Genomic DNA, 21,921 nt, shown 5'->3' with positions numbered 1-21,921 from the left:
ATGAGACTTTGTATCAGTGAGACTGCGAGTCAACCACTTTCCAAAAATTCTGTTTTTATTGTAATACTTGTACTGATTTTTCTAAATATAACCAAATAAAAATAAAACCTAATCAGAAAATACAAAACTATAATAACTGTCTCAAACAGATCTATACATTTACCCCACAATGATCTTCTGACAAGTTAATAACTGAGTGGAAACTGATTAGTATGCTTTGTTTGAAAACTTATTGCATATGTGAGTGAGAATGTTGCATTTTTCTCTCTATAAATCTAAAGTGATCCATAAAGTTTAATGTCTCACTTCCATGCAGCATACTCACTTGCTTCCCTGATAAACCTGTTGGGTGTATTCAGATGTGGCTGTGGCATCGGTGGCTGCAGGAAAAGAGACTATTTTAGCTACAAGAGCACTTACAAGAGTAACATCACTGTGAACTGTTTAGAGCCGAGTCTGTTTCTGTTCATACCAGAATGACCGTACGAGTTAATTGAGTCACCACATGGTTGAGATCCAGCTCCCCTCTCTGCGCTGGACTGCTCCTGTTCACCTGTGGCCACACATGAAAAGTCAATAAACTACAGCAACATTTTTGAACATTATGAGCCTTTGATTTTTAAACATATTCTACTGACCTGGATCAATTTGGGCTGTGGACAAGGCAGAATATGAGTTCTCCTGCTCTGATGAACCTAAAACAGCGGCTGGGCTCCCATCATCCCCCAAATCACTGAAAGAGCAGGAAAAATGTTATTGTAATTAAACAGTAATTTAAAATAGGTGAGCCCATATAAGTAGATACCAACCCCGACTCTTTCTTCAGTTTGCCAACTACGCCAATCTTGGCCTTCTTTGCCTGCACATGCACAAAAATGCAGACACACAAGTCAGACAGCTCACACAATTTAAACAAAGCAGCAGAACACAGTCAGTTTTATTTATTTATGTAGTTTTAATTAAGAAAAAAAAAGGTGCATGGGTTGACATTTATCAGCCAATGTGATATCAGCATTAATAGTAAATGACAACCTTCTGGGTAATAGAACAGTTCTTTACTGCACTGAAAACAAACGATATATAATATAACATCATTATGATCTATGCACCTCAAATCGTCCTGTGTTACAGCCAAAACATTAAACACAATGTACAGAAAATTAGCATAAATAAAGTAGAATAAGTCCATAAAATAAAAGTAAACTAACAAAACAAAACTGCTCAGTTAGAGAGATTAGAGGGAAAGGGCTGAATTAAATAGAAATCTATAGTTTAAAAAAAATACAGGAGTCCAATATGTAAGTAAAATATAATAAAGGTAAAATAATGTTAATAAAACTCAAACTGAATGTTGAATATAGAACTCTAAAAAGTAAAACAGCTCACCACACTGACAAGAGAAAACAGCTGTACACCGCTTTAAATAATTCTTGTGTATAAACAGATTTGTAATACTTTAATAGACGTATTTTGCGGGTAGCAGATGAATCTGCATATCATCGATTGTCTCAATTAACCATCAATTAGCTTTTAGATGATAAAAAGAGAGCAAAAGCCTTTTAATGCTCCACAAAAAAAAAATTATACACTGTGAGAGTATTTCCTGCCTCAAAACAGGCCTTTGGTTGTGATGATGCAGGTAATCATGATTGGTCTATATACAAATAAGGCAAAAAGGTCTGTATAATCTAATTATCATATCATATCATAAGTATATACACTTTCTTATCATTTCTTATCATCATATTTGCATGAACTTTAAGCCACATTTTTGTTATCATACACAAAAACAACAGTTACAGGAAATCAGTAAAGTTACTATGCAAATGACTCCATGCATACTCACCGGCAGCTCCTGCGAGTCATCCATCTCTGCAGCGGAGCGGCCCGACATGTCTGCACACTCAGCCTACTCTCTGTACCTGGAGAGCCTGGCGGGACCCTGCTTCACACCACCACAGAAGCAAAGACAAACAGGCACAGAGTCAATGGTGGGAGCACAGTCTTATATAGTACCCCATACGTGACTCCCCCCTCCCCTTGTCCCATAAAGTGAATCCCTCTCCTGCCCCTATCAGGGTTCGATCAGTAGGAAGGCAGTGGCGATGAAGGAAGTGGGGCACCCTGCTCTAATCTCCAGCACGAGACTCGCAGGTGAGGCACGTGTGGCATTGACGCTCACCAACGTCCTCGCCACTCTGTTTTTACTGCAGGATTAAGGATGCGTGCCACCTTACATGCGAACTAACCTACATTCAACGAAAACATACCCTCTGGGAGCATTAGCTGCTCAGGTGCACGCTCTCGTATCAATAGATGCCCCGGGGGGATAAGATCTAACCTCGTTTTGTCCACTGCTCACTTTAACGGGCCTCTGCCCACAGCTGGAGGGATGAGCATTTACTCAACTGACATAATGTAAAAGCAATCAGAGAAAATAGGTCAGTCTGCAAATTAACACCAAATCAATGTGTCAGGTAGGTGTTGTTCTTAGAAGTGGTTCATTAAAGAACATGCAGGCTTGTGCGAGATTTAGATAAGTGAATTAAAAAATATATATGCTAATGACATTTTTAAAGTTAACTGAATTAAAACGAGAAAAAAATTATTTTGCAGGTCTCTCATTTAAGAAAATGAATTATTAATTGATCACTGGATTACCAAACATCTTTATTATATGAGTTCTCAGTCTAATGAATGCCTTCTGCAAAAAACAAAAAGACCCACTTAAACCAACAGATATAAATACTTATATAATGCAGCTGCAACATTGGCCAGTAAATTAACAAGAAAATAATAATTGTAGTCATTTATATGTAAAACCTTGAGTCAGCTTTTCAAATGGGAAGATGTGATTTAATTTTTAAAATCATAGAGTAAAAACTGAGTACCTTTCAGTTTGTTGTTTGCTGGTCAGACAAAACAAAACATAAAATAATAAAGAAAACCAAAAAAATTAAAAGAGAGCTTTCTTTCTTATTTTACTTCCACTTGACAGAGAAAAGATTAAACAAGTAAATAATTATTTGATTGTTTGATGGATTTAAAAAAAAAGTAATTTAAATGTATTATTCAGGTTTGCAGAGTCATCAGCCCATTTGTTTTCCCCTAGGGATCAATAAAGTATTCTGATTCTGATTGATTCTGTTTGTGAAGATAAGAGTCATCTGAACATTTTTAACTGACCTTGTGTATAATGGCAAAAATGTTCTGGGTTACAAGCAGCTACATTAAATACATATATGAGTGAGCCTTGTTGACCGCTATCAATCTGTCAGCAAACAAAACATTTATCTGGTAGTCCCATTATGTTTTGGCTGACAGTTAAAAGACCTGAAAAATATTTTTAAGGTATAATTTTATTACATTATGATGATAGTAATAAAAATAAAAAAAAAAGGTCAAACAGAACATACAGGGAACAAACGCTACAACTACAGGCTAGTTGTTGCTTCAAATACTGATATCAAGACCACTGAATTCCATGTACTGTGTAGCTATGCGTAATAGACATTTTTGGATAAGTCAATGAAATCCCAACCAATAAAAGTCTTAGTAACATTTTGATAATTCAGCTAAATTTAATTTGGATGTGCCAAAATTAGTGAATTGCATGTCAGAATAGGGCTGTGTCAAGTACAATACTATAAATATAGTATAATGTAATATAACATAATATAATAAAAATAATTAAAATATACAAGGCTAGACAGTACTGGGAAAGTTAAAAACAATAAAAAAAAATTTAAAAATCTACATTTACTACTGAACCACAAAGTTGCTATTGAAAAGCTTCACGCGCCTTCTGCAAGCTGCAGACAAGCGATCTTCCAGGAATTTTCGGGACATCTGACTGGTCAGTAGGTGGTGATTTCATGCTGCTGCATAGCAAGTTAGGTTTGCAGCACAAGTTACCATGGCAATATAAGATGTAAACTGCCTTCCTAGTACAGAAAAACTAAGGATTAACCCTGAAGTTACCTGGATAAGCCCAAATCCTGCTTGATAAAACAGGCTTCTGATGGCGTCCTTTCAATTGCTGTGGTTTGTTTTATTTAAGAAGGGCCAGGCCATATTTAATATGAATATTCTATGAATATGAATAAGAATAACACGAAAGGGAAGTGTACAAAGTACACAAAAAAGTAATAAAGCATTAAAAAACGACATATGCAGAGACAAATAACAGAATGACAAAACCATTACTACAAATTTTAAAAGCCTTACTACACATTTTTAATATATACATTTAAATGACTAAAGCAATATGTGGTTAACACGGATTTATTATTACTAATTCACAACTCTCTCCTTACTAATAATTACTAATAACTGGTATCGCTCCTTTAAAATGTCATATTGACTGCCGTGTGCAGGCTGCAAATCTGTGTGTGGACTGTTTGCTCTAGTGCACATGCTACCATCGTTGTTTGTCCTGTATGTTATTCTAGCATTAATCCTGGAACGACAGATTGCATCAAGTCATGCGAAAAGTTCCCATCCATGACATCTCCAAATGCTAACAGACTACCGTTAGGTTAGCTGAATTTAGCACCCGGGAACAGTTTACTGTGAAGGTGAAGCCAGACATCGGTCTACTTCCTGGAGAACAGCAACTCGTCAGTTCTATCCGGGGACAACCGAAACATTAATTCGCACAGCATACTAAGTCAGACGTGACTAAATAATTTAAAGTGACTGGCACAAACTAATAAAAGAAAGAAACAGACCCAAGTAAAAAGCACGAACTCACCAGCATTTAGACCACACCGGAACGCTAGCGTCCCAACGTTAGCAGACAATGTCGATTATCACTTATTCTTTAGTGGCAACTTAATTACGGTGAACTTTTCCATCAGCTGTTCAATTTGCATGCACTGCAGTCTTCCCAACCCTGTACACTGGGGAATTAATCACTAGCTGTACTTGTTTTCCCCCGGGCATAAAGTTTCCCGTTCCAGAGATTAGTCGGGACCAGCAGCCATTGGAGTAGGTACTGAAATGGCAGCGTGTGAAAGCATCTCACTTCTGCTACATTCATCTGCAAAGCTGATTGCAAAACAAAAACCCGAAACACAATAAAATCATCGAGACACGTCTTACCATTGAAGGAGCGATGGAGGAACGCTTTTAATTAAGCGCCTTTGGTTGAAACCACCATATGAAGCTTTGTCTGTTGTTAGGGAGCACTATTTTGCAGGAAGTGGTCGTTGCGGACTGTTCTGCGCATGTGCGAAGGGCTGATCCATAGTGAGACGAGAGCATCGCATAGACACAGGTGAGAGCAAAATGCAAACAGCTGTTATTTGAACAGGTGAGCATGCTTTGAATGCGTCCAGTTTTACCTCGGGGTTTGTTTTATCGCATGAAAGCTCGTTTATATCAAACAAATTGTTAAAAAAAATGGTACAGTAAGTTCAGACTTTATTGATTTAAACTAGCTCAGTCTAAGATTTAAAGTCCAGGTGTCATTTTCAACCTTACTGTGATGTTCAAAGGACTGGACACAATAGTAGCACATAAATAAATTAACAATATATGAGCAATAATTCTATTATAATCAGCAAGTATTTTAAAATTTAAGACAATCTTAATGTTGAAAGATTTTTAAAACAGTAGACCAGCCATCTTCTTCCGCTTATCCAGGACCGGGTGGTAGGGGCAGCAGCCTAAGCAGAGAAGCCCAGACCTTACAGTAGTGTTCTAGATTATCTATTTTCTCATTAAAATGTCTTTATTTTATTTTTATTTCATGTGTAGTTTTCACCTGCATATTTAAAAAAAAATCTTTTTAATGTTTTCTCATACCTCAAGTAACTAACTTAACAATAAACTGAATAGTTAACAATGAAAACCACTGTTCGTTGCCTTAGAGTGGAAATATATATGACTATGCACTTAAGTGTGAGTGAACAGTATAATTGTGTAATGTGATCTGTAGTGAGAGTAGTTAGTAAGTGGAAGAGAGTCTGGAGAGAAGAGGAATGAAAGGAGAGGGAAAGCTCAAGTTGAGGTTTGGAGACAAAGTTCGGTTGAGATTGACATGTGCAGAGGAGGGAAAGTGGACACGCTGAACATGGAGCTCCAGGCACCTCAGAGAGGAGGTGGTGGCGACCTCTAAAGGGACCAGCCGAAAGAAGAAGTCTATTTTTCTCTCATTTCTGGCCATCTGAATCTTTTCTCTTCTTGAGGAAATTATTAGAAAGCCTGGAAATACTTTTGTCACAATCCTTGTGATTCTCCTTTGGGAAAAGGCTAAAAGGACTCAGGTGGAAAGGTTAAACTCAACCTGTGACCCTATGGCTCAGGGTAAATAAAAAGGTGTGTCTGGCCAGCTGCTGACCTGTTTGCCCGTTGATGGTGTTTCCAACGATCAATTTGCCTGTGAAGCAAACTGGAGGAAATGGGGCTTGAGTATTTTTCCTTCATCAGAACACCTGCTGACATAGTTTAAATGTAAGGAAGAGATACCTGTTCACCTGCTGTTGTTATCCTCACAGCACAACCGAATTAAGAAGGAGCTAAAGTAAAAGCTGTCAGTATGTAGAAAAATTATTCATTCAGCTTCCATAATTTCATTCTAATAAAATGTAAATACATCTGGAAGATTTCCTGTGAACTTTAACCTCTCTCTTTCTAGCAGAGATACCTGCAGCATGCAATCATTTACAATCTTCAGTTAATAATTACTTTTTAGATTTAGGTCATTAATACAAAAAAAATGATCAGTAGACGAGACTTAGATTTAGAGACTTTATTTGCCATTTCTGACACAGATTACAGTTCAGTTTTTTCAGTTGATCATGTAAATAGTCTTGTTTGTACAGTAGCAGTGGCATGAAAATAAATATACATAAAAAAAATACAAAACAGAAACTTAACGCTTCCAAATATGGAAGAAAATGATCTAGAGCTGTGTGCTGCCTTGTTTTTTTAGTATGATTATTTTCAGCAGGCTTTAAAATTCTTTTCTGAGGATGCAGAAACCTGAAATTTGGAGATTTTAAAAAATGGAGTAAAGATATCATGAGTAATCCGTGCTCAGGTGAAAAGCCTCTCTTAATAATGACTATCAGAGCATAAAGTTGCCTTACACTTTTGATAAAAAGAGATAAAATATTTAATTCTTTCCGTGTTAACAATATTTTATTGCACTTTCCAGAACCATCTTACGCAGGAGGCCCGAGGCTCAACAACGCCAGTGCCTACTCCACCCAGCGGGTTCCTCACCGAGTTCATTAAGCTTTTTTCTTTTAAAGATATCTTTCTAGAAAAAGGAACCAACAGGTTTAGGGGGAAGAGATATGTAGATACATTATACATGGATCAGGCCGCCTTGGACAGGCACAAGACATTCACAGTTCTTCTCTACATGATGCATAAATACACAGACATTTGTGATCATAGACTCTACAGTTTGTCTGGAGTGTTTGCAATAAAACAGCAATCACTTTTAAGTTAAAATAAGATTGATATACAGTATCCATGTGCTATCATTGATGTGGGGCTGTTATTGCTGGTTGAACTCTTCCTTAGTCCTTTGTAAAGTTTGCAAACAGCAGATATAAACTAATGTAGTCGCTAGATGAAGATGACAAGGAAGTGAAAACCCAAAAATAAATTATATTGCTTTGGATGAAATAAATCTACTTGGATATTTTGATACACTAATCGACATTTAGAAATTATTCATAATCTAGTAAACAGTGAATGTTTGTGGTTAATAAAATATATGTAACTTCTTTTCTTTTTCTACACAGTACAATAAAAGTTCAGTTCATGAGGACAAACGGGTCAAAAATAAAGTCTTAATGAGTCTGTTTGGTCCAAGAAGTACTAGCAGGTGCGTAATATCGAGATACTGTCGTTTCTTTTTTGTTCAGAGCAGAGATATGAAGCTAAATAAGAGATATACAGCTGTCTAATCCAAAGTTTCTGATGCTTCAAGCAAAATAAGCTTTACTTTTCGTGACCCTTGTTTCCTCGAGTGCAATTGAGCATTCACATGAAAACAAAACACAGTGTGAACATTAAGAAAAACGCAGAGCTTGGACATATGTAGAAATGAAATGAAGGCATCACCTCGTCACCTCGTCAAAAGTCCAAACAAAAGAAACTGCCTCGATGTTTTTGCTTTTTCCGATATAGCTGGCTCTGCTGTTGTCGTCCGAACTGCCTTTTGAACTTCAGGCACTTCTCTTCATGTCACTTCACCGGAGCCATCAGAGATGTTTTAGGGCCATGACGTGCATCCATACATGGCACATATGTATTGCAGTTTGATGCCCTACAGACAGGCAGAAGTCTGTAGGGCCAGCTGTGTTGTAACATGAGAGTCCTCCATCTGTACACTGGTCATGCACAAGCTAACTCAAGATCTGACCCTCATCCCTCAGTGTTCTTGTCAGTTAGATCCTCTTATAACGTCCTCCTAGACAAGCCGCTCCAGTTTGGTCCATGTGTCAAAGCAACACAGTCTGGAGCTTTTGTCCTGCTTCCTGCTCATTCTCAGGACAGACAGGAAGAAATGTTGGCGATCACATGAAGGAGTGTCCGGCTGGAGGCCCGTAAGAGAAGCCGGGAAAGGCTCCGGCTGCTTCTTTGACGCTGCTGGTCACAGTCAGCGTGTCTGTGCAAAGAGAGGAGGACACTGGCAGGTGGGTGAACTCGGGGTCAAAGTGTCGCAGGTCCGTGGGACCAGACTGTAACACAAAGATGGGGAAGACGTTAGAAAAATTGCATGTATAATAATGAATTTGCCACTGATATCAGGGTGCTTCATAGCATAAGCACAATGTCCACATTCACTAGATGTATGACTTTCCTTCTATTTCTGACTATTCCATTAACAAAAAGGCTTTGGATTTCCAGCAGATGTCAATAAAACAGACGCAGTAATATTGTAAATATTGTGTAACTGTTCTTTTTAATGCTTTTGTACAGTTATGGTTAAAGCCGCTCATGCACTTCCAATTAATATTGCATTAATGTAGTTCGCTATAATCGTGAAGTGAAACATGAAAGTGATACTGTGATAGCCTTGTTCTGGGACAACACATCATTCTGATTAAATTATAATGAGTAATACATACCACTGATGGAACAAATGGAGGTGTGATCTTCTTGGCCATCAGGTCCTCCCAGTTGATTGGAGAGAAGAACGAATGGTACTTCAGTTCAAGCTGAAGGAAAAAAGAGAAACTGGATGAGCACAGTGATGGAAAACAAGTGTCGCAATCTGTTACAGTCCTGTATGTTAGCCATTCCCAGACTTGAGAGGTCTGTGGCACATTTCAATATGTGAAAATCCTTTTTGGACCACCCAAAACTTTAATAACAGCTTTGATCATCACGCAAGCCTAAGATCAAGTATTTCCTTGTTTTGTGCTTGATTTTGGACGAGTTCGGGTTCAAAAGTAGGTCAGAAAATGAGGAATGATTGTGTAATTATTTTAATTCCAACCCTTTTTTTTGACTTGTTGTATTTCTTTCAAAAATGCAAACCCTTAACTGCAACTTTATACTAAATTATACTGTTGAAGATTAATGTTTTTAATTTACAGCAGGTGACTTCTTGCAGCCCAGTTGCAGTACTTGCAAAGGCCACTAGGGGACTGCAGCCCACAGTCTGGGAATCAGGGCTCTATGTGATGTGTGCACTTACAAAGTCATCCTTTCCTCCCAGCCTCTTGGTGCGGTCCTTCTGCAAAAGCCCCTCGAGCAGGTCCCTGCCTGCATTCGACACGTTGGCCTTGAGCACCGGAGCCTTGTGCAGGATGTTACTGTACATCTCAGCCGTGTTGCGACTGTAGAATGGAGGCTGTTTCAAAAAAAAGAAAGGAGTTGTGTTAATCTTGTATAAACAATCAGGAGATCTAAAAAGGCATAAAGTCACCGGTTTCCACTTACAAGTCCATAGAGCATTTCATAGAGCACCGATCCCAGGCACCACCAGTCGACAGTGCGGTCATACGCCTGCTTCTGGAGAACCTCAGGAGCCAAATACTGAGAGAAAAAAGAGAGACAAAACATGAATGCAAGTCCAAAATTATTCCTCAGAAGTCGTACTGAGGTCATACTAATGCTGAACAAATGTCTAAAGATGTATCTTTTACCTCAGGCGTCCCACAGAAGGTTGTCGTGGTACCGTTGGGCTCAAGGCCTTCTTTGCAGAGGCCAAAGTCTGTTAGGACAATGTGGCCCTGTGAGTCTAGCAGGATGTTCTCTGGCTTCAGGTCCCTGTCAAAAACAAGACAGAGAAATGTTTACTCTAAATGCATCAGGGCACAGGTTTACAGATGTCCACTAGGGGGAGCTGTGGCATCACTCTTTACCTGTACACTATGTGCAGAGAGTGGAGGTAGCCAAGTGCACTTGCAATTTCAGCAGCGTAGAACCTGGCTCTGGGCTCCAGGAAGATTCTTTCTCTCTGGAGATGGTAGAACAGCTGGAGTAGAAAAAAGCAAACATCTGTCAGCATCTGTTTCAAACAAGGTTATATATTCTGTCCTCATTCTGCCGTATTGTGGCTTACCTCTCCACCGTTGACGTAGTCCAGCACAAAGTACAGCTTGTCAGTAGTCTGGAAGGAGTAGTGCAGCCCCACCAGGAAGGGATGCTTGATGTTCTTCATCAGCACACTGCGCTCAGCCATGATATGCTTTTGCTGGAGGAGAGAAGATGGATTATAACATGCCGTTTTCATTGCATTTCACATTACCAGCCGAGAGAAAATAGATAGAGGAGGGGTCTTACCTCTTTCTTCTTCAGGATGATTTTCTTCTGTAACACTTTGACAGCGTAGTACTTGGTGGTCTCCTTGTGCCGAGCCAGTAAAACCTGTTTGCGATCAAACATTTGCATTAGTAATGTAGTCGCAGAGATGACCTATATGTGTGGAGGAGAGCAGTTACATAAAAGGCTGCACGCAAGGACAGACTCACCTTTCCAAAGCTGCCTTTTCCAATGATTCTAAGGTAGTCAAAATCACAGGGTTTGATCCTAAAGAAGAGAAAAAGATAGAAAATTTCATTTATAATTTGTTCTCATTTATGTTTGTCAAAATTGTGGCATAGAGATTTCTTTGAAGTATACTTACTGAGTGTCCTCAGCCAGTGAACTTTGAGAATTTAGGCACATCTGAAAGATACAACACGGGGAAGATCACAACAGTGCCGCATTTTACAGATAAAATGAGTCAGACTGTGATGAAAGTAAATAGTTTCTGCTTACATCACTATCAGGAAGTTCATTTTCGACCTCCTCATTCTGATTCTCATCAATCTTCAGGAAGTTGTTAACTTCGACACTGAAAACAGAGAGACAAAGACTTATTCATACGGAGGATTCTGACTTCACCTGGTTTTTATTCAGCACAGATGATTGGATTTGAGATTTCTTAAGAGGTTTCTGAAACTGAGAAGCTGAATGGATGTCCTCTGCGTGGGTGCGACTCCAATGACTGTCTGAAACTTCCAGACAGGTCAAGTTCACCAAGGCTTGTCAAAGCTCAACCTGTCTGAGAAAACCTTAAGCTGCTGATCCGCAAAGACAGGGTTCAGCCTGCTCTGCAGGACTCAGGGGTCCAGCTCAGATGCCCTCCTGGAGCATCTGGAGAGGTCAGATGCAACACCTGGGGGTTTTTTTTGTCTTTTTCCCACCCCACCCCACCCCACTCTGATCTGTGTCACGGGCCAAGCCATGTATCATGTAATAATTGAATTACAGGTTTATCCTTGTCAAGGGAACACAGGGGATTTGCTTGAGAGGTGATTATGCAGTGGTGAGATTGTTAGCAAGCCTGTCATGAAAGAACTATTCTTAACTTGGCTTCTTGGACCCAGATTATGCTTTTAACAGAATGTCCTGCTAAACCCAGGTGGCTGATTGGATTGGTCGGGACCTGTGCGCACTAATCATGAATGGGATAGCAGTTAGAAATAAACACTAGAAGCTGAAATCCAGGAAGTAACTGGAGCCAAGAGAGATGTTCTTTGTGTCCTCACTTAAAGGTCAATTTTCAAAACCAAAATCTTACACTTCCAACCATCTCTATTTGTTTATTTTATTTTAAAATGTGAATACTCACTGTTGGCAGATATGTGGAGTAGACACCAGCTTCTGGATGAAGTCATTCAGACCCATTTTTCTCTCCTTGATGAAAGCTGCAGAAAAAGAGGGAACCCCTTTATGTTAGTATGATCCAATCGTGAATCGTGATCCAAACACTTCTCTCTAATTAGAGAGAAAAAAAATATCTGTGTTTGAGTCCTAATCCGCAATTTGTGAGTTTTAAATATCGCATTTCCAGTGTAGGCTTGCGTGTAGTGTGTATAGACCTCTTATGTCGCGGGCTTATAGGTTATGCAACCACTTGGGTCATTCATTCAGATACCAACAGTGGCGGCCAACAAAGCATTTCCATCACAAATCCTTATTACAACACAAATAACCCGATTTGACATACTTATTCAGATTTCCATACCGCTTTCGTTTATGTCCAGGTTTGAATTTTCCACCATTTAAATGCAGAACAAAATAAATAAAAAACAATCTTTTTAATTAATTAATTTACATCTGATTTTTATTACTAAAAATAATTTAAAAGACAGGCCTAATTTGTTGTAATTTACAGCTTGATTTAGTGATGGATATTTGGGTAGCGTTGTAAAAACAAGTGTAATTTTTTAGGCTCACCAGTGAGAACAGCTACAATTCCCCTCATTTTGCAGTAAGTTAGATCACATCCAGCTTCAGTCACGGCCATGTTCAGCGATAAATAAATATCCAAAAGTTTAAAAATATGAAGCAAAAAGATGCAGTGATATTTCCTCTGTGGTCCTGGTCCTCTAACCGTTAGCTACCGTTGGTTTTTTATGTGGCATCAAACGCGCAGACTGAACTCCAATCGTCCGCGCTCCGCTCTGAACTGCCGCTGCTCGAGCCAGCCAATGTAGCTTATAGGGGGACCACGTGGTATCAGGAGGTGACGCCCCGTTTTCGTCACCGTCGTCTCCACGGCAACAGTCTCGTGACGTCACGGGATTCCGCTGCAGCCATATTCTGCCTGCAGGAGGCGAGGTGGGGGGAATTACGAGAGAGCCCACCGCATAGGAGGAGGAGGAGGAAGAGGAGGAGGTGGGTGAAAGCACCCCCTACCATACTCCCACCACCAGCACCTCCTCCTCCAACCCCCCCCTCCTTGTTTTCTCTCAATGGAAAATCTCCAAACAGGCTGTTAGCACCACAGGCACAAAAGGGATTATCGCCAGTTATTATGGAGAAGGAGAGGAAGAAGTGCAATCCCAGGAATGGTCTTGTGAAATCATGTGGCAGCAGCTCCCGTTTTCCCCCTGCTGCAACGCTTTCATCTTCTGAGGGTATGCAGAAATGTATGTCACGACTGCTGCATTTCACCCTCAGCCTGCAACAGCTGCAGTGCCTGATCCCAATAACCAACAAAAAGGTGATGAAGCCATAAAGTGCACAGGGGAAAAAAGAAGGAAAAATACTGCATGGCTGCAGACAGTCCTCTATTTAAAGCAAAGAAGTTTCCAGAAATCTCCCTGCGTCTCTCGTTCTAAGTAATTCACTCCAAGTAAAAAGTGTAGCCACGACCTTGCTCACGGCACACACACAAGGTTGGGGTTATGAAGGTGACTTTGCACGATAATTATATAAATTCAGAGGAATAACATTTGACATCATGATCATCTGAGCTTAAGCAGTGATGGGTCCAGCTGTCACAGATGTGGTCCACTAACCCTGTTATATAATTACATAACCGTGCCTTAATGCAGATGGGTATACACTGCCCAGCAAGGAAGGTGAGTGCATGCAAATTTTCCAGGAAGTGTTGACATTAATAGGTATCTGCTGATTGAAAGTGTTATTTAATCTCTCACTGAGTGATAGCAATGATGTTGCAATGCAAAACAGCATTTATTCAATGGCAGCAGGGCTTATGTTTGCAACGCTGCATCTGAATGAGACTTCCAGAACAATGTCCTTTGGTCAGACAAGATCAAAGTGGAGATGTAAGGCACTAATGCACAGCACCATATTTGGTGAAAACAAAACACCTCATACAAGCTGTGGAGTATGGCGGTGGAGAGGTGATGATTTGGGCTTGTTTTAAAGGCACAGGACTTGGGAACCTTCCAGTCATCCAGTTGACCACAAACTCCTTGGAATACCAACGTATTCTTGAGGCCATCTGTCTGTCAATTGAAACACGGATGAAATTGGATCATGCAACTGGGAAAAATCAAAACAAAATTAGTGAAAAAGAAAAGACTTAACGTGATGCAATGATCCAGTCAAAGTCCAGACCTTAATCTGACTGAAGTGCTGCAGTGGGAGCTGTGCATAAATGAATGCCTGCAGACCTCAATGAGCTGAAGTAGAGTGGGCTAAAATTCCTCCACAACAACGTGAGAGACTGATAAAGTCATACAGAAAAATGCAAATGTGCACTGTAGCTCCGGGCTTTGAATGGAAATGCATAGCTGAGGCGGACATTAAACGTTGTTGTTTTTAACCTACCACTGCAAAGTCTGTGTGACGTCCGATTCCACCCACGTGAGAGTAAAAAGCGTAATTGTGCAGTGAATTCACAGTATGTGAGTGGGTGTGATGTGTGCAGGAAGCCCCTAACTAAACCGCACTGAGTATTTTCAGTACTGCGAACGTGTCTGATGAGGCCATCTCCTGTTGTATTGGTGTGTAAAAATGACTTTACTTCTACTTGAGTGACATTTCCAACATGAGGACTAGTTTACACTCTGGTACTGATTAACACCACGAGATGTAAGTCGTCATCGACGGTAGTCAAGCATATGAACCTTGGATCCAATCAGAATATAATTCGTGGCTTTTGAACTAATCATTGCTGTTAACACCAAAAACATCCCTTTCTCTTACCAAATGAAATAACCCTGAGATGCGTTAGCTCTCACAGGTTAATCTGCAAATTAGTATTTATTAGAAAATACTGATTAAATATACTTTTTCAATTTCCTGCAGTCCAAGTGGGCCACTTGGTTTTTTTATTATCAAAAAAATAACAAACTAAACCATCAAGCTTTCAGTTTTGAACAGTAAATATTGAGCATATTCACAGAAAATTGACTAAAACTATGATTTTATGATCAGAATTTAAAATTTTCCTTTGATTAACTGTTCACTTTATGGGCTGCTGACTTGTACTTCACTTTAAGACTGTAAGCGCTTACTTCCCCTCAGCTGTGATAAACATCTGTTTCGGTAAGATTAGGATTCATTCAGCTGAGATGTGTCAGTGGGAAACTCCTCTGTTTTTGTCCCTTTTGACAATGTGACAGTCATGCACCATTTAAAGGAAGTGAGACTCCTCAGGACCAGTTCATGTATTAAGAGAAAAGGGAAGTGGGGTGCTTTATTTGAAGGGGCCCAAATAGAAAGTAGCTCAGAGCCAGCTGGCAGTATGACAGATCAAACCCTGGATGGCTACCTAAGCAAACACACACAGCTCAGCTTCGGTTCTGTTTACACACAGAAACACAGTGGATCTGATTACGGGACACCAACACCTCTCCCTGGCTTGGAATGATGGGGTTCCCCTCCCCTCGTGTAGTCTTTCTGTGAATTATTCAAGTATATTATTTCATCATCTCTCTGCAAGGATTCGTATGACCGAGTTTCTTTCTGTCTCTCCACCAGCGTTACCTTCTGTCACATGACAGATTAATCAGGTTTTATTTAGCACTTTCACACAGGCTGCCCTGCTTTCCATCACTCTGTCCAATCGTGTGATTGATGCTGAGCAGACAGGCAAAATTTCCATTCGCTGACAAGCAGTCGTGTGAGGCACCTGCCAGCCGTTCCACTAAAAGGCTTTCCAGCTCTCACGGGGTGGCATCGACGATAACTTCCCAGCCTCAGCGTGGTACTGATTTTGTCAAATTGGCTTGTGCGCTGCATCAAACACCTGCCCCAGTTTGAGCTTCACATGAGACAAAATGAAACCACATCTTTAGGGTAGAGGCCGAGTAGTAACTGAAACTCATTTAAAGTTACTCGAACGAAGGTAACTAAATAAAATATGACTTTGAGCATAACTTTTTTGAACTCTATTCTTAGTGCTTCGCAAAGAGATAAAAGGTGTAATTTCTTAAAGGTGCTGCATGTCAGAAAGTTATTTTGAGTGATATAACCATTCAGGCCCGTATCTGGTGTGGTGATCCTCTGTGTCATTCAGCTGACTTTCCAGAGATCAGGGCTGGAAGGTTAATTGAGTTTTTATTTAATTTGATGATTTTCACTTCCAGAAAACCTCAAATAATGGAGGTAATTCACCGGAACGTCATATGCTCCTTTTCCAGTCATAAGTCTGCAAAATCCTTCCTGCCCCACAAATCTGTATGTTCTCATTCCCAGCCCAACACTCCCTCTCTCTCACTTTGTCACTCTCTCTTATTGGCACCTGCCTGACCTATGAGCCACCACCGATCCTCGGTGAGGCCTAGGTTGGTGCTGGCCATCCACCCGCCATCTTCCATCAAAAAATGTTGTCTAATTGTGTTTGAGTTTGTGGTCCTTGCTGATGAAGTTGTGATAAGATGAATATTCTTTTGCATTTTCTTAGTTTTTTTCTCATATTGTAAACAGTGTTGCACTTTTGCCCCGCCTCTAAAAGCTCATAATCACTGTTTAGTTTAGTTGCAGCCAAGAAGACTAAAAGAGAGCCTTCAGTCAATAAGATCATGAGGAATGAAAACTCAAGCTTTCTGTAGCTGAAGGCTTATAATGGTTGCCTTTGTCTCCGGATTGCTCAAGCGCTCTCATCCAGTGCACTTGCAGAGGCTATCATACAGGTCACACAAGACACAAAGTTTGGTGTTGCCAAGGAGACCTATTCACCTCCATCTACAGACTTCCCGTGTTGATAGTAGGTCAGCAGGGACGGGCTATTGTTCTTGCAAAATGGATTTTGCAGTCAAAAACCCTCCTTAGAACTGAGAAGTCATTGTTGAGTTCCTTAAATGCATGAAAAGACTTTAAAGTTCATATCCAATTGTGTTGAATAATCCAGATCACAGTATTTTAGCTTGTGCTGAGGTCTCAAAATAAAGCTCTTGCAAACAGCTTCTGTAAAGTTATATATATTCAGATCAAACATCTCAGAACATCAAAGGAGGTGTGAGTATCGATGAGTTCAGGGGACACATTTTGTCCAGTTATTTCAGAAATAAGAGCAGGACTGTAAGAACTGAAGTCGAACAAAGCTAAAAAGCTGGAAATATGACATTAGATGAGAGTTTCAGGGAGTTTTATGGATAAAGGAAAAACTGTGTGTAGTTTTCTGTATCCTGACAGATGAGTAGTTAAAATAGTCAAAAAGGAAGTGAACCCGAGACAGGCTTGGAGTTTGAGACGCTAATAGAACAAAGGGTAACTCAGAAAGTCCTTGTTTCACTCTTACAGTTACATCTGACTGACAATTCAAGACCTCAGAGCTTCTAAACTATGTAAATATTTGTGAATATCGTGTCATTTAAAGAAATTTAAACCATCACAAAACATGGGATATTTTCCATCCACGTGTTTGCAGTAGTCTCCAAGGACTCTGCCTTTTAAACAGCTACATTTAAAGTTATTATTGTGTCAATGCAAGATAAAATGTAAATATAATTATGAGCCACTGAGTTAACATACTTGTGTTGAATAAAAATTGCAGTACATTTAAGCCTCTACATTGGAAACATTTTTCTGTTTTGAATATATCTCTGGATTTTTGAAATGTTGTACGAGCCAAACAAGCAAACAAACATCAATCAGTCCAGAAAATCATTAAAAATATATTTCAGTGCTTCAAATATAATAGTAAGGTTCAACCTGGACTCTCGGCTGGCTGCTTACTACCAGAGTAGTGGGTAGGAGGCAGCAGAAGGTGGATGAATGAGTCATAGAGGCAAACAGGTCCTTGGTGACCACCCATAGCGCTGGCAGGAAGGCTAATGAGGATGGAGAACCCAAATTACAATCGCTGACCAGCTCTGAGGAGCAATCATGGCCTTGTGTTATTCACACCCACGCAGTCATGGCAGCCTTGGCACTCAGTTGAAAACAGATCTCTGCTAAAATCTCTTCTCTCCTCCTCCAGTTCCTCTTTTCTGTGTCATCTGCATCATTCTGGCACCTAGTATTACTCACACAGAGACCCGCAGAGAGCCAGACCGGAGGTGGTGGTCGAGCCCGACTGCGTCGCAGTGCAGCCCCCGGGCCCCTGCGAGTGGGAGCAGATTTTGGCTGATAAATCTGGAGTTAGAATTACTCGCTCTTTGTTTCGCGTTTGAATTCCCGGGCAGTAGATGAGAAGTGTTTTTTATTTTTCTACCCTCCACGGGGGATTAGACGGCTGCTCATGCGCCTGCTTCATCAGTTAAAAAAGAGAAATGTTTGCTCTCTTTTGCGATGACTCAGACACACAAACTGTTCCATAATACATTACTTTAATTTGCTGCCAAGCAAGTAGGAAGATCCAGCCTATTTGGAGCTGCAAAGCCTCTATTAATTTTCATAATGTGACTGCGGTTATTGCTGTAATTACTATAATGATAGCAGAAAGACTTTTTTCATTATGTTCTCTCTTCCAACATGTGTTTTCTCACATGTTAGAAACTCAATTTAGGAAGAAAAAAAGGAAGCAGACAGAAATAAAGACCCAGGAGCCGTTTTCATTCAGACCACCAGACTGTCATTCACTAACTACAGCATCTGTGTGAGCCAAACATCATGAATCAGTGGCTGGTGGTGACTTCCGTCACTGTACGCAGTTCCCTTTTCTCTGTTTTTGCCCTGGATCATAATAATATGAAACATACTGTATAAAAAGCAGCCACGTTTCTAAAGAAGCTCTCAGCTCAGTTTGGCCAGTGAAGGGTAACGTCTCTAGGATACCCCAGAAACAAATAAAGCTTACTCACTGCCGTGGTATTCATTTGGTCCAGTTTATGATCAGTGGTTTATGGCTTTGTAAGTCCACTCATGAGGTCAGTTATTCATTTGGAAGATATCTAGTGGAAATCAATCAAATGCGCGATGAAACCAAAGCAATTAATTAAGTGAGTGAAGTGATTTAGATGGGGACGTTGGTCAGCGTGACATGGATAATCTGAAAACAGTGTCTGTGTGACTGCATATGTTTGCTTTACAAATTTACTGAGCAGCTGACATTAAAGGACTTTCCAGATCGACTTGCATGTAGGCAAAATAAAGCTTGATTGGTTTTATTTATTCAACAGAACAATTTTCAGTTACCTAAGAGCTTCTTTAAGATCAATCCAGTCTGCTCTAAGCCTCCTAAAGATGCCTTTATATCAAACAAATTCTCACTGAGATGATCGAAACCACAAAGAGGGAAGTAAAAATTAGTGGCAGGCTGTGCAATACTTATTTTTTACCAAAATACCAAACAGAGTTGTTCTGTATGTTAAAAAGATTTTCAGATTAACCATCAGGCAACAACAAAGCAGGTTGGATGAGTTTAGGGAACACAGTGCTGTCATTAAAGAGATAAGAGCAGGACCGTCTAAGTCTTTAAACGACTGATCTTAGCTGAAAGTTGGAAATTAAATTACACTGGCATTAGATGAGAGCTTCAGGGAGTTTTATGGAAGCAGGTAAAACCAGATGGTTTTCAATTATGTGACAGCTACTTAAAGACTGATCCAATTACCTGCTCTAACTCTGCTAAAGATGCCTGTAAATCAAGCAAATTCTCACAGAGCCGATCTAAAGCACACTGAGGGAAGTAAAATTTAGTGTCTGGCTTTGAAAATGGTTTTCACAACACTATTAAATAGTTTGCACCCCGCTGCTTTAAAATGCCGTTTGAAGTAGTGAGAATAGCATTATTCTAATATGTGACCCCTTCACTGTGTCCAAACAACAAGCCTTTCTGAAGACGATGACAAAGTCATAGAGAGCCCAGTAGTAACTGGTTGTGTTTCTGCGACTGAAGAAACTGTGTGCCGTGACACAATGACACACTGCACTACAACTCAAAGCTGACTGTCTGACCCCACGAGATAAATTATGCTGGACGATCGTTTGAATGTTTAAGAAAACAACGAGCATCCTCCTGGTCACACTCCTGACCCGTTACACCTTCTTCTTCCTCTGGTTTGGACCCTGTAGATTCTTTTATTGAAAACTCAAGGTTGTAGTCTGACTCTCAGCTCTGAGAGAGTTTCAATCTCTTATAGGGACCATTTTTGGGGAGTTTTTGGTCACATCTGGAACATCCAGGTTTTATAACAATGGAAGCTTTGAGAAAATATCTGTATTGAATATTCTGTCCTGCTAGGTTCTTTCCAGATGTAACAAATGGTGCCTAACAGCAGCTTTGAAGCACACCTGTTAACGCAATACATCTCATTTGTTTAGCTTGAACACAAACCAAAGGGGGATTTCCTGGACTGTATATTTTTTTATGATAGTGATGCCATAGTCATAAATTTCATGTCTCTTGTCTTCATGTTGTTGCAGATAAACAACAAGTTGAGGTTTTCTGTATGCTGTGAGATCATAACTTACATTTTTATAGTTTGCTTTTGCGTTGATTAAACAGAGAAATGTAGTGTGTTATTGAGGGAGCTTTAGAGGCGCTTACAGGCAGATTTTATTACCTTTTGCCAGAGGCCTTCTGTCTCCTCTTTTTCTAGTCTTTATGCCAAACTAAACTAACCATCTGCCGCTTGCAGCTTCTTACATTACATCCAACTCTTAGGGGAAAAAAAGGGTCTATTTTCTTATCCCTTTAAGGTTTAATAACTGTGTGGGCCCCAAACTGTTTTTCAGGCTATCACAAAACACCTGAATCATCTGATCCTTGGTCCGAGTTACAAAACCAAGGCCCAGCGGCAGCTTTTATCCTCTCAGGTGACAAATGAGATGAGATGTACGGCTGTTGCAGAGAGAAGGTGAGAGACTCCGATGTGGGCATCGTGAAAATAAACCAGATAATGTGAGAAGTTATACAGAAGAGGGCTATACAGTGTCTTTGAATTTTTCATCTAATATCTTATGTAACTAGAGACCGTGACGTCAAAGCACGCCGAGGGAATGATAAAGGAGCAGAGATACGACGAGTTAATAAGGAGTCAAAAAAGATAGAATGGTGATTGAAAAAGCAGGGAGGACAGTATTTAGATGACTGAGCTGTAAAAGTTGCTTGTCTCATGGTGCATCCCCCCCTCTCTCTGCTGTGCTGCTGAGAGACTGCACATTTCCCCCCAGATACTCTGAGACAGTGAATTAAAGGAGCACCTACCTATGAAGGATTTCTTGCCGGTCTTCATGTCCTCTTAAGTGTTTGATTAGATGTGATATCAGGCACAGAGAGTCTCTGATGAATGGCTGTCTGTCTGCTGCAGAGCGCCCAGGTGATTGAGAGAGATGCAGTGCTCCTGTAAATATTCCTCCCTCTCCGTATCTGTCTACTTGTCAGCGGCTCCCACTGCAGCTGTGCTCACAAAAGTCATTGATTCACAGACAAATAACTTTCAGCGCTGCACTTCCCTCTTCTCTCTGCCTCTTGTGCTGTTTCTTCCTCTTATCGCACAGCCTGCAAACAGCTGTAACCAAAGATCTGTGACGCACCTTCCTTTCCTCTCCCTCTACACGCATCCCCAACTCTAACCTCACCTCCTCCACCCTCGGCTGTTCTTTTATCTACCTGAAGAGCATCGAACAACACAAAGGCAGGTGTCTGGTTACAGCTCCCGTGAGCACGGGAGTCCCGCCGGAGGGGAAACCAGTCTCCATGACATGGGAACCACCTGAGGAATACAGAGCGAGGACAGAGAGGGGTTTAAACTTGCTTTTAATTGGCCACCACTGCAGGAGTGATGTATTCACTCCCCATCAGCCTCCTCTGCC

At 40.4% G+C, this 21,921-nt stretch overlaps 2 protein-coding genes across 4 annotated transcripts in view; both read right to left on the bottom strand.

Moving 5' to 3' along the window:
• eya3 (EYA transcriptional coactivator and phosphatase 3) overlaps positions 1 to 5,262 on the bottom strand; it is a 14,040-nt gene extending 8,778 nt beyond the window's left edge. For both annotated transcript variants that reach the window (XM_005739727.1, XM_005739728.1), the window contains exons 1-6: positions 5,104 to 5,262; positions 1,847 to 1,942; positions 810 to 859; positions 639 to 733; positions 473 to 553; positions 326 to 380 (exon numbers count right to left, since the gene is read on the bottom strand). In XM_005739727.1, coding sequence (XP_005739784.1) covers positions 326 to 380; positions 473 to 553; positions 639 to 733; positions 810 to 859; positions 1,847 to 1,894 — 329 coding nt within the window. In that variant the 5' untranslated portion in view covers positions 1,895 to 1,942; positions 5,104 to 5,262. The remainder of the gene's footprint in view (positions 1 to 325; positions 381 to 472; positions 554 to 638; positions 734 to 809; positions 860 to 1,846; positions 1,943 to 5,103) is intronic.
• A 1,477-nt stretch (positions 5,263 to 6,739) lies between these two features.
• On the bottom strand, positions 6,740 to 21,611 carry LOC102209484 (serine/threonine-protein kinase Sgk1). 2 transcript variants are annotated; one of them, XM_005739726.1, is made up of 13 exons: positions 21,314 to 21,611; positions 12,089 to 12,164; positions 11,233 to 11,308; positions 11,099 to 11,139; positions 10,944 to 11,001; positions 10,756 to 10,839; positions 10,535 to 10,666; positions 10,335 to 10,447; positions 10,116 to 10,239; positions 9,910 to 10,005; positions 9,665 to 9,820; positions 9,093 to 9,182; positions 6,740 to 8,702 (listed from the first exon to the last, which is right to left on the bottom strand). In XM_005739726.1, exons 1-13 carry the CDS (start codon positions 21,339 to 21,341, stop codon positions 8,538 to 8,540), a joined length of 1,239 nt encoding a protein of 412 aa, XP_005739783.1. In that variant the 5' UTR covers positions 21,342 to 21,611; the 3' UTR covers positions 6,740 to 8,537. The 2 variants fall into 2 exon arrangements, with proteins under 2 accessions (XP_005739783.1, XP_005739782.1); XM_005739725.1 differs by lacking the exon at positions 21,314 to 21,611 and adding an exon at positions 12,697 to 12,953.
• Between the last annotated feature and the right edge of the window lie 310 nt (positions 21,612 to 21,921).

Source organism: Pundamilia nyererei, unplaced genomic scaffold, assembly GCF_000239375.1.
Source record: "Pundamilia nyererei isolate P.nyererei 1_Seehausen unplaced genomic scaffold, PunNye1.0 scaffold00093, whole genome shotgun sequence".
NCBI lineage: Eukaryota > Metazoa > Chordata > Actinopteri > Cichliformes > Cichlidae > Pundamilia > Pundamilia nyererei.
This window is presented reverse-complemented; position numbering and strand designations above follow the sequence as displayed.

What these genes read in the sequence shown, in the direction of transcription:
- LOC102209484 (XM_005739725.1), bottom strand. Translation starts at nt 12,766, where the DNA reads ATGGCCGTGACTGAAGCTGGATGTGATCTAACTTACTGCAAAATGAGG. An exon ending in TCACTGGCTGAGGACACTCA is followed by an intron (nt 11,002 to 11,098) that starts GTAAGTATACTT and finishes TCTCTTCTTTAG; the next exon opens with GATCAAACCCTGTGATTTTG. An exon ending in TCTCTGCACATAGTGTACAG is followed by an intron (nt 10,240 to 10,334) that starts GTAAAGAGTGAT and finishes TGTTTTTGACAG; the next exon opens with GGACCTGAAGCCAGAGAACA.